The sequence below is a fragment of the Mirounga leonina genome, unplaced genomic scaffold (assembly GCF_011800145.1).
Source record: "Mirounga leonina isolate KUSES-001 unplaced genomic scaffold, KU_Mleo_1.0 Mir_104, whole genome shotgun sequence".
Classification (NCBI taxonomy): Eukaryota; Metazoa; Chordata; class Mammalia; order Carnivora; family Phocidae; genus Mirounga; species Mirounga leonina.
In genome coordinates this window covers 18,769,653-18,786,080 of record NW_023270231.1, presented here as the reverse complement: position 1 = coordinate 18,786,080, position 16,428 = coordinate 18,769,653, and the positions used below count along the sequence as shown (strand labels likewise).

At 44.1% G+C, this 16,428-nt stretch overlaps 1 protein-coding gene across 1 annotated transcript; it reads left to right on the top strand.

Annotated features, from left to right (window-relative positions):
- The first annotated feature begins 10,303 nt into the window (after window positions 1–10,303).
- Window positions 10,304–12,373, top strand: DRD1 (dopamine receptor D1). The gene has a single exon (XM_035012549.1). The coding sequence runs from the start codon at window positions 10,713–10,715 to the stop codon at window positions 12,051–12,053; it is 1,341 nt and encodes a 446-aa protein (XP_034868440.1). The 5' UTR covers window positions 10,304–10,712; the 3' UTR covers window positions 12,054–12,373.
- Window positions 12,374–16,428: the final 4,055 nt, after the last annotated feature.

The window sequence follows — 16,428 nt, the reverse complement described above, 5'->3', positions numbered from 1 at the left end:
CTAGAATTAAATCCAACAGGGTGATGCCTAAAGAAACATAAGACCTAATAAAAGAATTTGTAAGGAAGTAATAGATTTTTTTTTAAAGGGACAAATGGTGAATAATATTTGCTACCATATCTGGTAGCCTCAGGTAGCAACGTGGAGGGGTCAGTGAACGATTCTGCTCATCTCTGCTAATCCCACTTCACAAGTGTCTCTGATGATTAAATTATAGAACCCATGACCTTACAACTGGTGTCCTGGGCACATGCTGGGATGATGATTAAGAGGCTGGCTGTGGTAACCAAGGGAAAGATGTTGAGACCAGATTAGAAGAGTAGTTATACAAGTAGAGAAAAGGGGGCAGATGTCTCCATGAATCCAAGAAGAAGAATGGGTGGGAGTGTATGACTTTGAACATGGAGGGAGGTGGGCAAAGACATCAGGTAATGCATAGGCTTCTGCTGTGGTGCTTGGGAGAGTCGGGGTATCTTCCATCAAGAGAGGAATCACAAGAAGAACAGCAAATTTTGAAGGAAGATGATGAATCTAACAAAGAACACAACTGGATGACCTGGTGGAGATGTTGAGTAGACAGTTGGTGATACAAGGGTTTCAGAGAGGTGGGTGGCTGAAGACCAGGGCTGCACAACTTATGGGTGGTATGGAAAAGAAACCTGCTTTTGAGGCCCCCAGGATTCTGTCTGTAAGGTTGCTGGCCATCCTCTCAGTCCTCAAAGTTCTCCATGTCTTCCAAACTAGGACCACTGAAACATATGGGAGCTTCAGCTCTAGCTTCTCTGCCTCATGAACACAAGACCTATTGGATATGTTGAGACCCCCATAAGCCTCTGAGTAAAAACACACTGACCTTAAAAATGCTTTGGCTTTCCAAAGCAGGGCTGGGCCCTCTTAACGTGTCTTGCAATCTTCCAGCCTCATCTGTCATTTCTCCACTCTTCTCCGACACCATCACTTCCTCTAAGTCTTTGCATTATTGTTTCCTCTGCCAAACATACCTTTCCTTCCTTCTTCATCTGGATAATTCCTACCTTTATTTTACAATGAGATTGGGGGTTGTCTTCTCCGGGAAGCCTCCCTTGGTCCCAATCCAGCATCCAAAAGCTGGGATGGATGCTTCTACTCTTTGGAGAAGCAATCAGATAAATTCTAGTGTCCAAAGTGTGGGGATTCAGTGCATGTTAGTTCCAAGGGTTCCAGGTGCGGGTGGTAGGGGCAACTCTAAGGATCACTGGAAGCAGGTAAATATACTATGTGTTCACTTAATCATTTGACTGTGTTTGTTATAGGGAATGATGGCTTTAAATGAAATAAATCATTGGGAAGACCTACTGCTACACAGAATATATAGGCTCTTCTGTTAATTAGGAAAACTCTGGCATGTCCTATGTCTAATATTCCTCCTTGTTGGCGAAGCAAGTAAAACTGGTGGCTCTAGTTGATTTAAATCCAAACAAAACATGAAATATGGGTTTTTTTGGTTTTTTGCTTTTTGTTTTGCTCATCAGATAGAGCTCTCTGGTTGTAAGCAACAGAAATTCACTATGGCTAACCTAAATGAAAGGAAATTCCCTAGAAAGGTAACACTGAACAGAAGGGAGGATGCAGGACAGGCCGGGGAGTGGTTGGGGAGCGAAGTGCTCTCTGGGAGCAAGAGTTACATGAAATCTCACAGCAGAAACAGTCCAGTCAGGGCCAGTGGGATGAATGACCGCCAAATGTTTTCAGCTTCTCTGTCTTTCTGCTTAAGATTCAGATCTTAGGAAGAAAGCATCCTCAGGTCATTGTCCATCCACTTAGCTACAGAGGGGCAGGCTACCGTATCATGCCAGCAGAATGCAGTCAATAAAGAACAGACAATTCCTTCTTAAAAATTTGGGATGTTTTTACCAGAGAAGGTGAAACGGATGCTGAGTTGGCAAAACTCAACAAATGACACTTGAAAAACAGCTTTTGCTAAGACAGAATGTAAAGTGAGGGAACATTTCCTAATCTCCGCCTACGAACCTGATATTTTGTAGCTGGGGTCTCATTTAATCTCAACAAACTTGGAAGGTAAATAGTAGTATTTGCATTTTCAGGGGGGTGAAAAAGGAGGCCAGAAAGGTGAAGAAACTTGAGCAAGGCCCCACAGCTAGATATTACTGGAGCCAAGATTCAGAGCCAGGCCTGTCTGACTCATCACTCCTTCTACCATAACCCATGCTGTCTTCTCACAGAGGTGGGGCACCTCAAGCTGGGGGTGGTGGTGGTGGGTAAGACTGGCTGGTGATTATGTGGTGAGGAGGGGAAGTAACTTACCCAATGGCAGAAGTAGGCTGGGAGAAGGGCCTCAGCTAATGAATTCTGTTGTGAAGGATTCTCTGAGGCTCTCCACTCATACATGGTCTCATGGACCCAACAGACAAATCAGCCATTCCTCTGCAAAGCATATCCCCTGGGCTTCATGTTTTCTGTAAATGGCCTAAAGAAGACTCTTTAAGGGCTTAAATAGATTCTATATTTACTCAGTATAAACAATTTTCTTAAATTAGCCTGTCTTTCATCTTAGCTTAGTTTATGATTTTGCTAGTAAGAGCATGAATTTTTTTTTCAACAAAATTGAAACTCATAGCAAGTTTATATTGTGTTGTGTGAAATGTATCTATCATTTATCATCGAAATATAAACTCTGTGAGGCCAAGGATGTTTGTTTTGTTTGCTGTTGCATGCCCAGCACCTAGAAAAGTACTTGGCCAATAATAGACACTCAATAAATATTTATGGAACACAAGATGGCGTTTGTAAGCACTCTAACTTTTCTCAGAGTTGACTCTGTCCACAGCCCTAGAAGGCCATGTGGGGCCAAACTGATTCCATATATCTCTCAAGACTGAGGGATTTAGGTGAGGGAAAGGGAAAATTCTGGAGCCATAATAACACATGGGCCAGAGCTAGATCTAGTGCTTGTGGCAGCCCAGAGCCGTGGGTCAGTAGCAGTTTTGGGGTGCAAAAAAAAGAAAAAGAAGAAAATCAGTATTGTTTAATAAGTCTCCACTTCCTTTTTTTTTTAAAGAGGGTTTTTCTTTTTTAATTTATTTTATTATTATTTATTTATTTATTTGAGAGAGAGAATGAGAGAGAGAGAGAGAGCACATGAGAGGGGGGAGGGTCAGAGGGAGAAACAGACTCCCCGCTGAGCAGGGAGCCCAATGCGGGACTTGATCCTGGGACTCCAGGATCATGACCTGAGTTGAAGGCAGTCGCTTAACCAAGTGAGCCACCCAGGGACCCAACAAGTCTCCACTTCCAATCCCAATCTCCCTTGCCTGCTTACATTCCTTTGTTTTTTTGGATTTGAAATCCAAAATGTCAATACTTCTATTTCCAAACAAGATGGAGTAACAAGGCCTGGATTGATCCTCCCATCTGGAACAAGTAATAAAATGGGTAGAACACACAAAACAATGGTTTTCAAGATACCAGACATCAGGCAACAAAGGACAGTGATCCTGGAGAGATGGGGAGACTAATGAGGGGAGCCTTACAACCACCTTAGCTTACTGACTCAAGAGAATTTCCAGGCCAGGGTGCAGGGAAGGGGAACAGAGGTGGAATCTGGTGGACTCCTTGAGTTGAAGCGACAGAATTGCAAGTCTAGGGACACCAAGGCATCTAGAGGTTGCAGAACAGACTACTGGAGAATAGAGACCTGCAGAGAAAGAGAGAGAGAGAGAGAGGACTCCAGATACCTTCAGAGTCCTTTTGAGTATTCAGCAGAGAGCCAGTTGGTGCATGATATGAGGAAATGGGAGTGTGCAGATTATGGGGAACAGTATCCGGAACTCATAAGGGCCAGGAACAGTTCTTGTTGCCACCAGCCAGACTGGAAAACCTCAAAATTCACAAGATATTTGGTAGAGTACACAAAGGAATCTTGCCTCAGTCATGGAAAATAATTAGCCTCAGACTAAACTCTGCTTTGGTTCTACCTAACAAGCCTTAAAAGCAAGATCTGAAAGGATCAAACTGTTTTTAAGTATAAATGTGTTCTAGAGCAAAGCTCAAGAATCTTGGTAGGAATATTAAAAGATCTAGCTAGCACCCAACAAGATAAAATTCACAGTATGTGGCATCCAATCAAGAATTACCAAGCATGAAAATAATTTAAAAAATACAACCTATAATAAGGAAAAACAGCAGTTAATTGAACTGACATAGAGGTTAGAATTAGCAAAGAGGGACATGAAAACAGTTATAAGTATATTTCATAGAGTCTGAAAGTGAAGTAGGGGCATAGGAGATGTAAAAAAAAGATGCAAAATGAACTAATAGAAATGAAAACTACAAAGTGTGAGATGAAAAATACACTGGATGAGATTAACAACAGACTAGACATTGAAGAAAAAAAATAGTGAACTTAAAGATACAGCAATAGAAACTACCCGAGATGAAACACTGAGGAAAAAGAATAAATGAAACAGAAGGGCATCAGTGAGGTGTACACCAGCCTCAAGCAGTCAAATATATATGTAACTGAAGAACCTGAAAAAGAGAAGAGGAGAAGACAGAAAAAAAATACTTGCAGGGATAATAGCACCCAAATTTCCAAATTAGACAAAAACTATAAACCCACAGAACTGAAAAACTGAACAAAATCTCCAGATCAAGAGTTTGAAGAAAACTACATGAAGGTACATCTTGATTAAATTGATCAAAACCAGCGATAGAGAAAAAACATCTTGAAAGCACCAGGGATAAAAAGACGGGTTAGATAGAGACGGACCTGGGTAAAGGTAACAGCAGATTTCTCATTGGAAACAATACGAGTGAGAAGACAGTGGGCCAACCTCTTAGAGCACTAAGAGGAAAGATCTGTTGATCTAGAATTCTAACCTGAACAAAAGTAACTCTCAAAAACAAAGGGAAAGTAAAGACTTTTCAGAGATACAAAAGCTGAAAGAATCAATCACCAGCAGACCTGCACCACCAGACAAGTCAGAGGTCGTCCTGCAAGCAGAAAGATGATACCAGATGGAAGTAGGAATCTACACAAAAGAATGAAGAGCATCAGAAATGGTACAGGGATGGGGTGCCTGGGTGGCTCAGTCGGTTAAATGTCTGCCTTCGGCTCAGGTCATGATCCCAGGGTCCTGGGATGGAGCCCTGCATCGGGCTCCTGGCTCAGCGGGGAGCCTGCTTCTCCCTCTGCCTCTGCCTGCCATTCCCTCTGCTTGTGCTTGCTCTCTTTCTGTCTCTGTCAAATAAATAAATAGTCTTAAAAAAAAAAAAGAAATGGTACAGCGGTAAGTAATATATTTTTTCTTATTATTTAAATCTATGAGATAATTAGCTGTTTAAAGAAAACTTATAACAGTGTATTAATAGGGTTTATCTCATATAGAAATAAAATGTATGACAACAACAGCATAAAGAAAGACTGGCAGGGGAGACATGGAAGAATATTATTGTAAGATTCTTAACTGTACATGAAATGATATACTATCACTTGAAGATAGGCTTTGGAAAAGATACAATATAAGATATATATATATATATCCTATACTGATACATAATACAGATTATATATACTCATATATAATGCATGCATCTTATATAGATCTGTAATATATATTCTATAAATTATATCATAAAAATTTTATATAGGATGTAAACTCTAAAGCAACTATGAAAATAACAAAGAATTATAGAACATAAGGCAATACCAGGAGATAAAATAAAAACTATTCAGTTAAGCTTAACGAAGGTAGAAAAAGAGGGAGAGGAAAAAGGGAACCACGAACATATGAACATATGCAACAATAGAAAGCTCATGATGTGTGCCGAACTATATCTCAATCACTACACCAAGTAATGTTTGTTGATTTCAAAATTTTTAATCATGTTGATTTTTGAATTGTATAGTAACTATAGGAAAAGAAAATATGACATGGGATTAGGAATTTCAGAGATGCTATATTTATGGTAGAAAACAAGCATTCTAGTTACTTAGTCAAGGTCAGTCAAGCTTTATTCTTTTTTTTTCATTGACATTATAAACAATCATTTTTGGTATAAAAATCAGCTTTAATAATCCCAAAGCCTCCAAAATGTATCTTTGTTATACCTGACAGTTCAGTTGTTTTATTTATTCTTTTATGAGATTAAGATAGCCCTGTGATAACGTGCCTTTTGTATTGATTTACTTTTACAAACTCTAAATAAAAATTTGTTGAAAAGCATCATTTTAACTTCCTCCTTCCTGCAGTGCATAAATCACAGCGGTGCTTAAAAGACATGCCAATTTAGGAAATAAAGGTGCTTTTGTGTTTGGGTTTACATTCCCAGCATGATCTAATGCTAATACCTGCTTGCATTTATATTCCTGTTCTTGATGTTTGTGGGGGAGATTTTTATAGAACAAAACGGAAGCCTTTGTTTCACCTTGGCTTCAAGAGAGAAAAAAATGGGAAAAAGCCGAAATCTCTAGCCAAATTGTAAGCTCCTCTGAAATTCACACTCTGCAAAGTGAAAAAAAAAAAAATCATGGGATTTAAGCTACATTTTACTCTTTCCTGTTCCCTCGGCAATCATGTTCAAAAATCAGTGAACTAAGTCTGCTAGAACAAGATCTCAGGTGTTTGTCTTGGAATCACGAGAAATTGTTCAACTCTCCTGGTTTCCTGCTGACAGGAAACAAAAATCACCCCCTTGGGTATTCAGTTTCTTCCCTCCTTCTCTAGCTGGGTTCCTGAGCCTTTTTTGTGCATTACGGGTAAGGAGGACATTTGATGTTCTAACATTGAAAATGGCAGACATTGACTTGTGGATGAGAAATACCTCTCGACCACTACAGAAGTGATGTATGTTGATTTGATCACCTAGACCTGTCGGGGGAATGAGTTGAGAGAAAATGACTAAGGTCAGCGTAGACTAGTTTGGAAAGAATTTAGGGGATTTTTCAAGCAAAGAAAGAGAGTTTTGTTTGTTTGTTTGTTTGTGGTTTTTTTTTTTTTTTTTTTGGAGGAGCTGCCTAGCTTGAGAGGATGGGAAGGGGTATGTCATGAACGTCATTTGTTTCCAACAAGCTTTTGGGTAATAGTTAAATTTCATATCAAGTATTTTTTTGGCCAATGGACTGGTATATCATTAAATGTGATGCCATCCGGAACCTGACCAGTCACCACTGGGCTTTATATAGATGAGACTCTGGGGGTCTGGGTATTCCGCTTGTAGTTGTCATCCTTGTTTTAACTTAAAGAGCAGTGGGCTTTGCCAGGGTTATTGGCTCTGCGAGGACTTGGGCATTGGGGGCACTTCTCAATTGGCCTTATCCTGACCTCCAGCATCTGTTACCTCGATCTTGGTAGTGTGTTCTTTTGGGGTTTTCTTCCCGTGGAAAATGCAGGGAAGTCGTCCCTCCTCTAGTCTAATCCCATCTGCCCTTTATCCTGGAAAAAAGACCTCACTTTTTTCCTGTTTTCCAGGGTTAATGCTGAATTTCTCCTACATGTGTATTTCCAGGTGGAATGCACTGGAAACATTTCAGGATGGGGTGGGTAGAATGTGGGGAGTTAAATGTTCAAGCCCACATGACCATCTTGAATCAGAAGCATACGTTTAATTTGTACTTATTCGTAAAAGGGAAAGAAAGATGAAGTCAAGAAGCTTAGGGGAATGCCTGCTTTAAGGAAAATGATCTGGAAGTATGTTAAGCATGGCTTACGGCTCTATAAGAATGTGGTTCTTTGGGCACGTGTGTGGCAAAATTGTCTGTGATTTTGACTCATGACTCATGGTATTGCTGGGTGTGATGGTGAGGCTGAGGGTGGGCGCACAGAGCTGGGGGCAGAGACACAGGATGGTCTGCCCCCGGAAAGACAGTCCTTTCCTTTAAAACCAAGGTGCAGGTTGTACTGGTTAATTTAATGGAATTATTACTCAGGTTCTGGGTTTTTACAGAGAAAACTGTAGCTTCCAATGTGATGCCGGGTTCTCAAGGAGCCAAGGCTATTGGTTTTCTAATGAGCCCCCAGGGATTTCTGCCCATGGGGGGTGCTGAATATCTAGGCTCAGTTCCAAGTCCTCTGTAAACATCATCTCATTTAATACTTAGAAAAATCCTGCTATGCCATCACCGTTTTACAGAGGAAGAAACCAAGCCCAGGGAAGAGAGAGCCCACACAGCCAGCAGGGCAGGGTAAGGGCGGGAAGCCAGGCAGCCTGACATGGACGCCCCTTGCACAGCAAGGCACGGCGATGGTGCCGCTTAATGTACAAATTCGTTCGAAGACTGACCTGTGAGGCCTTGTCCAGGGCAGCTGGGAAGAAGCCGGGGAGATCCTTCTCCACTAGGCCCTCTTGCCTCCATTTTGCCCTGTGCTCTATTTTGGATCTGTGGGTGATTACTTATTTAGTTTGTTGGCGCCGACACTAGAGCCGGAGCTCCCAGCAGGCAGTGACACGTAAGTGAAAAGAACACGCAGGCGGAGTCAGGCAGCAAACACCTGCATTAGCTCTGTAACTTTGAACACCTTTCTGAATCTCATTTTACACTTGGGCAAAGTGGAGATGACCAGGCCTATGAGAAGGGATTGTTTTAAGGGGTGAACAACGTTAAGGTGTGTGCCCGGGGCACGGAGGTCGCTCAGTAAATGCCAGTTCTGTCTGGTCTTTTTGAGAGTAAAGCTTGCATCTTGCTCACCCTATCGCCCTTGCTCTTGGCACGTAATGAGTGCTCAGGAAAATATACCGATTCAGTGAATGCAGAGCCAGCAAAAGGAATTTTTCATTCTTGTCATTTTTTAGCAGAATGAGTCCTAAATGAGGAATACTGCGCATCCCCCTTTCCAGGTTTTGGCAGTCATGGTCGGGGAAGTGCCCGTCCGGGCGCGGGTCCCGCGTGAACCCGGGAGCGGGTGCGGGTGAGGTCTGTACCTGTGAGGGCGCAGCGGGGCCGTGGGAAGCCGCCGCCGCCGGCAGAGGGCGCCCCGGGCCTGCCGAGCTCGTGGTGCTGGGGTTGGGGCGCTCTCCGGGCGCCGAGCACGGGCTGCAGTCCGGCGTTGACCGCAGCCCGCGACGCGCCGGCTGTCCCGGCGGAGCGGGAAGTGAGCGGCCTCCCGGCACAGCGGAGCGCACCTGCCAGGCGCGCCGCAGCGCCGAATCCTCTCCGAGAGCGGTGGGTACGGGCGCCGGCGGGGCACGCCTCACCCTAGTTGGGGGACACTTGGAGACAGCGCAGGTCGGACGCCCGCCGATCCAGGGCTTGGTGTGCGTGGGTGAGTGGGCAGGGTCCCTGCTTGCTTCGGTCTTTGGGAAGGGCGTGGGGCCGACCCCAGTGAATGTCGGTCGGCCGAGCTTCGCTTTCAGGCGACTCGGGCTTACTCGAGGTACTAACGTCTGGCGGGCCCTGTCGCGTGCTGTCCAGGGGTCCGAGGGTCCGCGGGTTAGCCGGTACCCCAGGGCGTGCGAGCGCTCACCTGGGAGGCCCCCGCCCCCCGTTTCGCCCGCGGCACCATCCAAGGGACCACGTGCGGCTGTCGCCCGCAACCCTGCCTGTCAAGCGAAGCCCGCCCCCGGGCAGGGCAGGGGAGGGGACGCGGGGGCGGGGTGGGCTGTGCCCCGCGGGAACCCGGCTGGCCCGTGCGCCCTCCGCTGCCAGCTCGGCGCTCTCTGCCTGGCGTTCCCACGGGCTCCCGGGAGCTAGCGGACAGTGCGGCGGAGAGGCGCAGAGCCCTGCCCCGAGGGGCCAGAGGCCACCCGAGGGGCGCCCGGGCGCTCGGTTCTGGGGAAAAGGCAGCGAAGGAAAGAAGCTCTCCAAGTGACTAGTCCTGGAGGTGCCCTCTATCAAGGAAGTGACGAGCGCCCGGGAGCCCTTTTCCCGGGTGTCCCCGGCTTTAGACAAGCATTAGCCTTTGGAGGCAGTAGGGCAGCGCCGGCCCCGGGGGACCTGGCCTGGGATCATTTCCCAAACCTGCCCTGCGATTTTTGCGCATCAGGAGCCAGATCCCGGCTGCGCGCGCCGGGCAGGAGTCGGGCGCACCTCCTGGGCGTTGCGGAGCTGCGGCGCCTAGCGAAGCCCGCTGTCCGAGCTCCAGGGGCTTTGAGAGAGACAACCTCAAGGCAAGGTAGGTGGCTCGGACAGTCGAAGTGGGTTTGATACGGGTAAAGCTGCGATCGGCTCAAGTCCTGGCGAGCAACCTTTGCTTTCTTTTTGCTTTTTAAGGGCGTTTGGAGAGCTGCGGTGTAGCCAAGGGGCTTGGAGGAGTGAGGCATGTATTTTCGGCTGCAACTTCAAAAGGGGAGAATTCCGTCACCACCAGAGAGGCAACAGCCCCAGTATATAACTGCAATTGCCTAGATCCGCAGAGGCCTGGGAGTCTCTGGATGGATAGCTTAGAATATGCTAAAAAGCCAATGCCTTCTATGGAGAATTGAAGGGCCAGCTGGTCAACAGGACAGTGACCTGGAGCAAGGGAGTCAGAAGACAGCCGTAGCAAGCAAGAGGGACCTTCCAAGGGGCTGACTTGGGTTGCCAAGGGCAGGCTCCTGCCACGCAATTGTTGCAGCCCTCTGATGGAATGCTGGTGAGGTCTTCCACCCAGGGGAGCCGGAGGGGCTGTGCCAGGGGCTGCCTGGTGAGTGAGAACTCCTGCAGGTTGGACTGACCCTTCATCCCTGCTTAGGAACCGGAGGGTGTCAGAGCCCCCTATGTGCTCTCCGTCCGCAAGATGAGGACTCTGAACACCTCTACTATGGATGGGGCTGGGCTGGTGGTACAGAGAGACTTCTCCTTCCGCATCCTTACAGCCTGCTTCCTGTCTCTGCTCATCCTGTCCACACTGCTGGGGAACACACTGGTCTGTGCCGCGGTCATCAGGTTCCGACACCTGCGGTCCAAGGTGACCAACTTCTTTGTCATCTCCCTGGCCGTATCGGATCTCTTGGTGGCTGTCTTGGTCATGCCCTGGAAAGCGGTAGCAGAGATTGCTGGCTTCTGGCCCTTTGGGTCCTTCTGTAACATCTGGGTGGCCTTTGACATCATGTGCTCGACCGCATCCATCCTCAACCTCTGTGTGATCAGCGTGGACAGGTATTGGGCTATCTCCAGCCCCTTCCGGTATGAGAGGAAGATGACCCCCAAGGCAGCCTTCATCCTGATCAGCGTGGCGTGGACCTTGTCTGTACTCATCTCTTTCATCCCAGTACAGCTCAGCTGGCACAAGGCGAAACCCACGAGCTCCTCCGACGGCAATGCCACTTCCCTGGGTGACACCCTGGACAACTGTGATTCCAGCTTAAGCAGGACATATGCCATTTCATCCTCTCTGATAAGCTTTTATATCCCCGTGGCCATCATGATTGTCACCTACACCAGGATCTATAGGATCGCCCAGAAACAAATACGGCGCATCTCGGCCTTGGAGAGGGCAGCAGTCCATGCCAAGAATTGCCAGACCACTACAGGTAATGGAAACCCGGTGGAGTGTTCCCAACCAGAAAGCTCCTTTAAGATGTCCTTCAAAAGAGAGACTAAAGTTCTGAAGACTCTGTCCGTGATCATGGGGGTCTTCGTGTGCTGCTGGCTTCCTTTCTTCATCTTGAACTGCATGGTGCCCTTCTGTGGGTCTGGGGAGACCAAGCCCTTCTGCATTGATTCCATCACCTTTGACGTGTTTGTGTGGTTTGGGTGGGCTAATTCCTCCTTGAACCCCATCATTTATGCCTTTAATGCTGATTTTCGGAAGGCATTTTCAACACTCTTAGGATGCTACAGACTTTGCCCTACCACGAATAATGCCATAGAGACGGTTAGCATCAATAACAATGGGGCTGTGGTGTTTTCCAGCCATCACGAGCCTCGAGGCTCCATTTCCAAGGACTGCAATCTGGTTTATCTGATCCCACATGCAGTGGGCTCCTCCGAGGACCTGAAGAAGGAGGAGGCAGGTGGAATGGCCAAACCCTTGGAGAAGCTGTCCCCGGCCCTATCTGTCATATTGGACTACGACACCGATGTCTCTCTAGAGAAGATCCAGCCCATCACACAAAATGGACAGCATCCAACCTGAACCTTGAGATGAACCCGGCCAGACAGGCTCATCCCAAAAACTAGAGGAGATTTTCAGTGGCTTGCTGTTAGGAAACCAAGGTGTGGTGAGACTCAGATGTCAGGCAAGCCCTCCTCTGCTGCTTTTCCTTAAACACACAACTAACTATATTTTAAAATACATTCCAGTGTGTTTTCTGTGTTGTTCATAGTGAATCAAAGAGGGACATATGTGAAGTGAACGTTCACAGGGACGTGTCTTTGGCTCCAAAATTATTTTTAGAAACTGATTCTTATCTTAGGACTTAAAAAATAGGGCACAGAATCTACAATGAACAGCATCGCTTAAAAAATTAATCCTTTCCAGGAAGGAAATGAGAAGGGTTGAGTTTGCTGTGTACAAACAGGTGCTAACACTGGTCCAAGCAGAGTTTTCAGATTGTAAAGGTAGGTGCATGCCTTCATAAATTATTTCTAAAAAATAATTGAGCCTTACAGTAGGAGTGGGATTTTTTTTTCCAGACTTGAGAGATGCTTTGTTGATATTGGTTTTATTTATTTATTGTATTATATGGATATTTTTAATTTATTAAATAAATCTATATTTATCAGATGTCATAGGATAAACTAATGAATTATCTGAGACCTTATAATCACATTTCATCCATCTAACTAGCACTTTATTGGCCAATGAAACAAACAGACAAACTCTGAGATTCTAAATGCTCATGGGTAACTTCCAGAAACAGCAAAGACTGATAGGAAATGAAGTTGTGATACTTCTTTAAAATTCATTGGCAGTAATAAACACGAGGTGAGAATTGACAAATGCTGTGAATGTTTTTTTTTCTAGAAAGATTTTGAAAAACTTAAAAAGGCATAGCTACTATTGTGTTCAAAATTTTTTAAATGACAGAGACTTTCCCAGGAGAGAGATTTGCCGTTCTGTAAATATCTTAAATAAAAACCAGCTTCAGAAGGACCTGACTTGAGATTTATGACCTTAGGTAGTAACAAAAAGTATGTGCCACTTTGTATTTATGTAAAATACTTGGCCCTCTGCGTCTTTTCTCATTTCAGCGTCAGATAGCTTTTCTGAACCAACAAGTGGCCGTCTTGGTTAGATACGTGTAGTGAAGACAGTAGGTTTCCTTAATATTTGGGTTACAACAGTCTCACCAACAGACAAAGGTCAAATCCTGCATCTTCATCTTACCAGGTCAAATCACACCACTCAGTGGGGCGACTTTTTGTAGTGCTTTAATCTGAATTTAGAATTGATTTTTTTTTTTAAATCTAAATGTTAATAGTATACTAACGAATAGTGCCTCATTATCATCCTCGAGTTAGACATTTCTCTTGGTGGAAATAAAAGGAGACCCCTGCTCTTTGGGTGTGTTAAGTGCTCCCAAGCCACCAGGATCTCTTTCGACAAAGGCTAGCTAGCTCCTTCTCTGTGCTTTGGAATCAAGTTCCTATCTCATCATCTCAACTGTACAAAGTATCATGAGTCTGTTTTGCCAGATACCGATTCATGTGGGGGCATTTCAAGAGAATTTCTCTGAAATGTTTACAGAGTATTCTTGTTGATAAGCAATTTACACAGTGTTTAGATGAAATGGGTAACAAGAAGGAAATCTACTGAAAAATATCTCCTGCATCAGGTCCGTGTTATTTATGCATTGTGAATGTTTCTTCATTTTATTGCCTGTATGCTTTCTTACATATAATAAAATTATTTTGTGAACTCAAATCAACCCTGATTGAGCTGTGTTGCATTTGTTAAGTGTGTTTTAAAAACGGGGCTACTTCAGACCTATGAGTAAGAAAACATGGGCATTTTCGAGGATACCTTACTTTTGTTTTTCTTTTTAATGGAAATTTCTCCTATTATGTATGCCACAGGTTGCCTTTGAATATTTAAACAGGAAATGTTTTTGACTTGGACTACACACTCTTGTGGGGTTTTTTGGTCTTAAAAAAATATTTTTTGAAAAGAAACTCTCTTCACTTGCAGGATTACTTTACTTTTCATTTCACAGATTTGAAAGCTTTCTAAAATCTCTGCTTTTTCTTTTGAAGAGCCCCGAGATATTAAGTAATATAAAAATCACAGAAAAGACTGGCGTGCTGTGCGTTGTGTGGACCCTCAGCTTATGGCAACTACTGTATTTATGGGTAGTGTTTGTTTTAAAAGTAAAATATTAACAAGAATTTCTTTCTGGAGAAAATATACAGTTGTGATGTTGGGCTTATCAAAATATCTTATGGGGCATATCCATCAATCCTGCTAAACCTGCTTAGTTAATGTGCTAACCTTTTTTTTTTTTTTTCATCCTGAAGAAGGAGAACGACTGAACAGCAGGGGATGTAGAAATTAAGGGTTAAGTTTATAATTTGGAACATCACACAACAGATGGTGTCTTTTTAAATTCCATATTTGCCTTCCCCAGGCTTTGGCATATAATGAACATAACTAGAATGAACACCCATAAAGCACCATACCTCTTCTTTCTGCTTCCTGACTTTCTGGATATCTTTATTCTTTGCAGTTTAATTTTGTTCCTTAGTAGTCCAGCACCAACTATGATACTCAGGGTTGTCATTGTCCAGCCAATGAAACATGGCACAAAAGCCTTCACTATTTATTTCATTGGCAGAGTGAAAAATAAATGATATGTCTAGAAACTCTATTAAAGAATTGTAAAATTCAGTACACCATGGATGAGACTGTACTTTGGGTTCCTGGCACCCAGGATTGATAAAAGTATCTTATGAAGTGTTGATTTTACTGGTAAAATCTTTCAGAGAATTTAATTTATAACCATAAAAGCAAAATTACATTATGATTTTTATTTCATTTTTAGCTATCGTGATAAGGCTTCATAATGCTAAATATATGTGAAACACTTTAGCAAGGTAGAGAGAATTTAAAAGAAGTGTTCTTTTTCCCTTTCTATCTAAGAAGATGGCTTTCCTGGTCAAATAGATGCAGAGCTCTTACAGGTGATGGAACAACAGGAAGTCCTATGGAAGGGGGACTGAGCCCTGGGCTTCAGCAGGGAGATTTGGGGTGTGCGTGGAAAAGTCACTGCTTTCTCCTGGGATCTAAGCAGTGACAGTCTCCGAGTCTTACTTGCCCTGATTTATTAAACGGGAAGAACAAAACCTCTGCTTCAACTTCTTCGGTGGAGGGATCGGTCCAAAAGCAAATCAATATGTAATCTAACTTCAGGGACTTTCTGATTTCTTCACTCTCTGGGGCTCCGTCATGATTCCCGCCCCAGCCCGATTCCCTCCCTGGCCTGCACCAGCAGCATTTCACCTGGATCCTTCCACCCCCTTGGAGCCAGTTCACACATGGGGGCCTGGTAGGCAGAAAACACAGCTTTGTTTCAGACAGACATGGGTAGCTACCACTTTCAGGCTATGTGAGAGTAAACAAGTATCTGTACCTCTCTGAGCCTACTCACCATACACGGAAATAAACATGCCGGTTCTCGTGAGGGTTTAAATGAAGCTAATATCTATAAGGGTACAGAGCAGTGAAATGTTGGGCTCACTGATTCTTTACTGGATCTCTACTCTGAAGGGGTTGATGACAATATTTATTGCATTGGTAATAATGGAGCTGCTTTTCATGTGTTATGCTTCATGTTGGCTTAAAGCAAATGGAAATGACTTTTAGGGCTCACAGTCTGGGATTTTCCCAGATACTGTTTTCTTTTGCTTTGGGTATCTGGTATTCCAGGAGCAAGTGTCTGTTAATATCTTCGTGGTTAAGACAACTGCCTTAATTTATCACTAGATGCTGACTAAATTAACCTATCCATGATGTTTGAGTCTGTGAGATCTATTTACCTTGCAAAATTTGTTTTGGAATAATGAGCTGATGGCTGGTTGCCTCTGAGCTGTGAAAACTAGGACCTGGTGCTCTGCACGATCTTGTTACTGTTGTCGTTTGAAGGAACTAATGCAGTGGATCATGAGATTGTAGTACTATATAGATTAGATGCACCTCTGTGGATTTCTTTGTGAATTCCTGGATAGAAACATGACATAATCAATGTGTTTATTTTTATAGAGGATTGAGGGGATGGTGAGTATTATAGCACAGAGAACCCCTCTAAGATTTTGTTACCAGGCCAATCTAGCTGGATTGCCTTCTGTCACGTTAAGTAACTTCCATGTGATGTACAGAATTTAAAAAAAAAAAAAAGAGAGAGAGAGAAAGAGAGAGGAAAGCAGCATTTGGACTTTAGAGTGTTACATCATTCAAGATTTGGGAGTTGTAATTTAAATAGTATTGGAAGCTCAAGAGTAATCTCTGGTTTAAAAGGGTTTAACTTTGTAATCACTATGTGACCATGTACAAAACCACTTAAATCCTTTCTCCT

Coding starts and splice junctions, on each gene's coding strand:
- DRD1 (XM_035012549.1), top strand. CDS start 10,713: ATGAGGACTCTGAACACCTCTACTATGGATGGGGCTGGGCTGGTGGTA.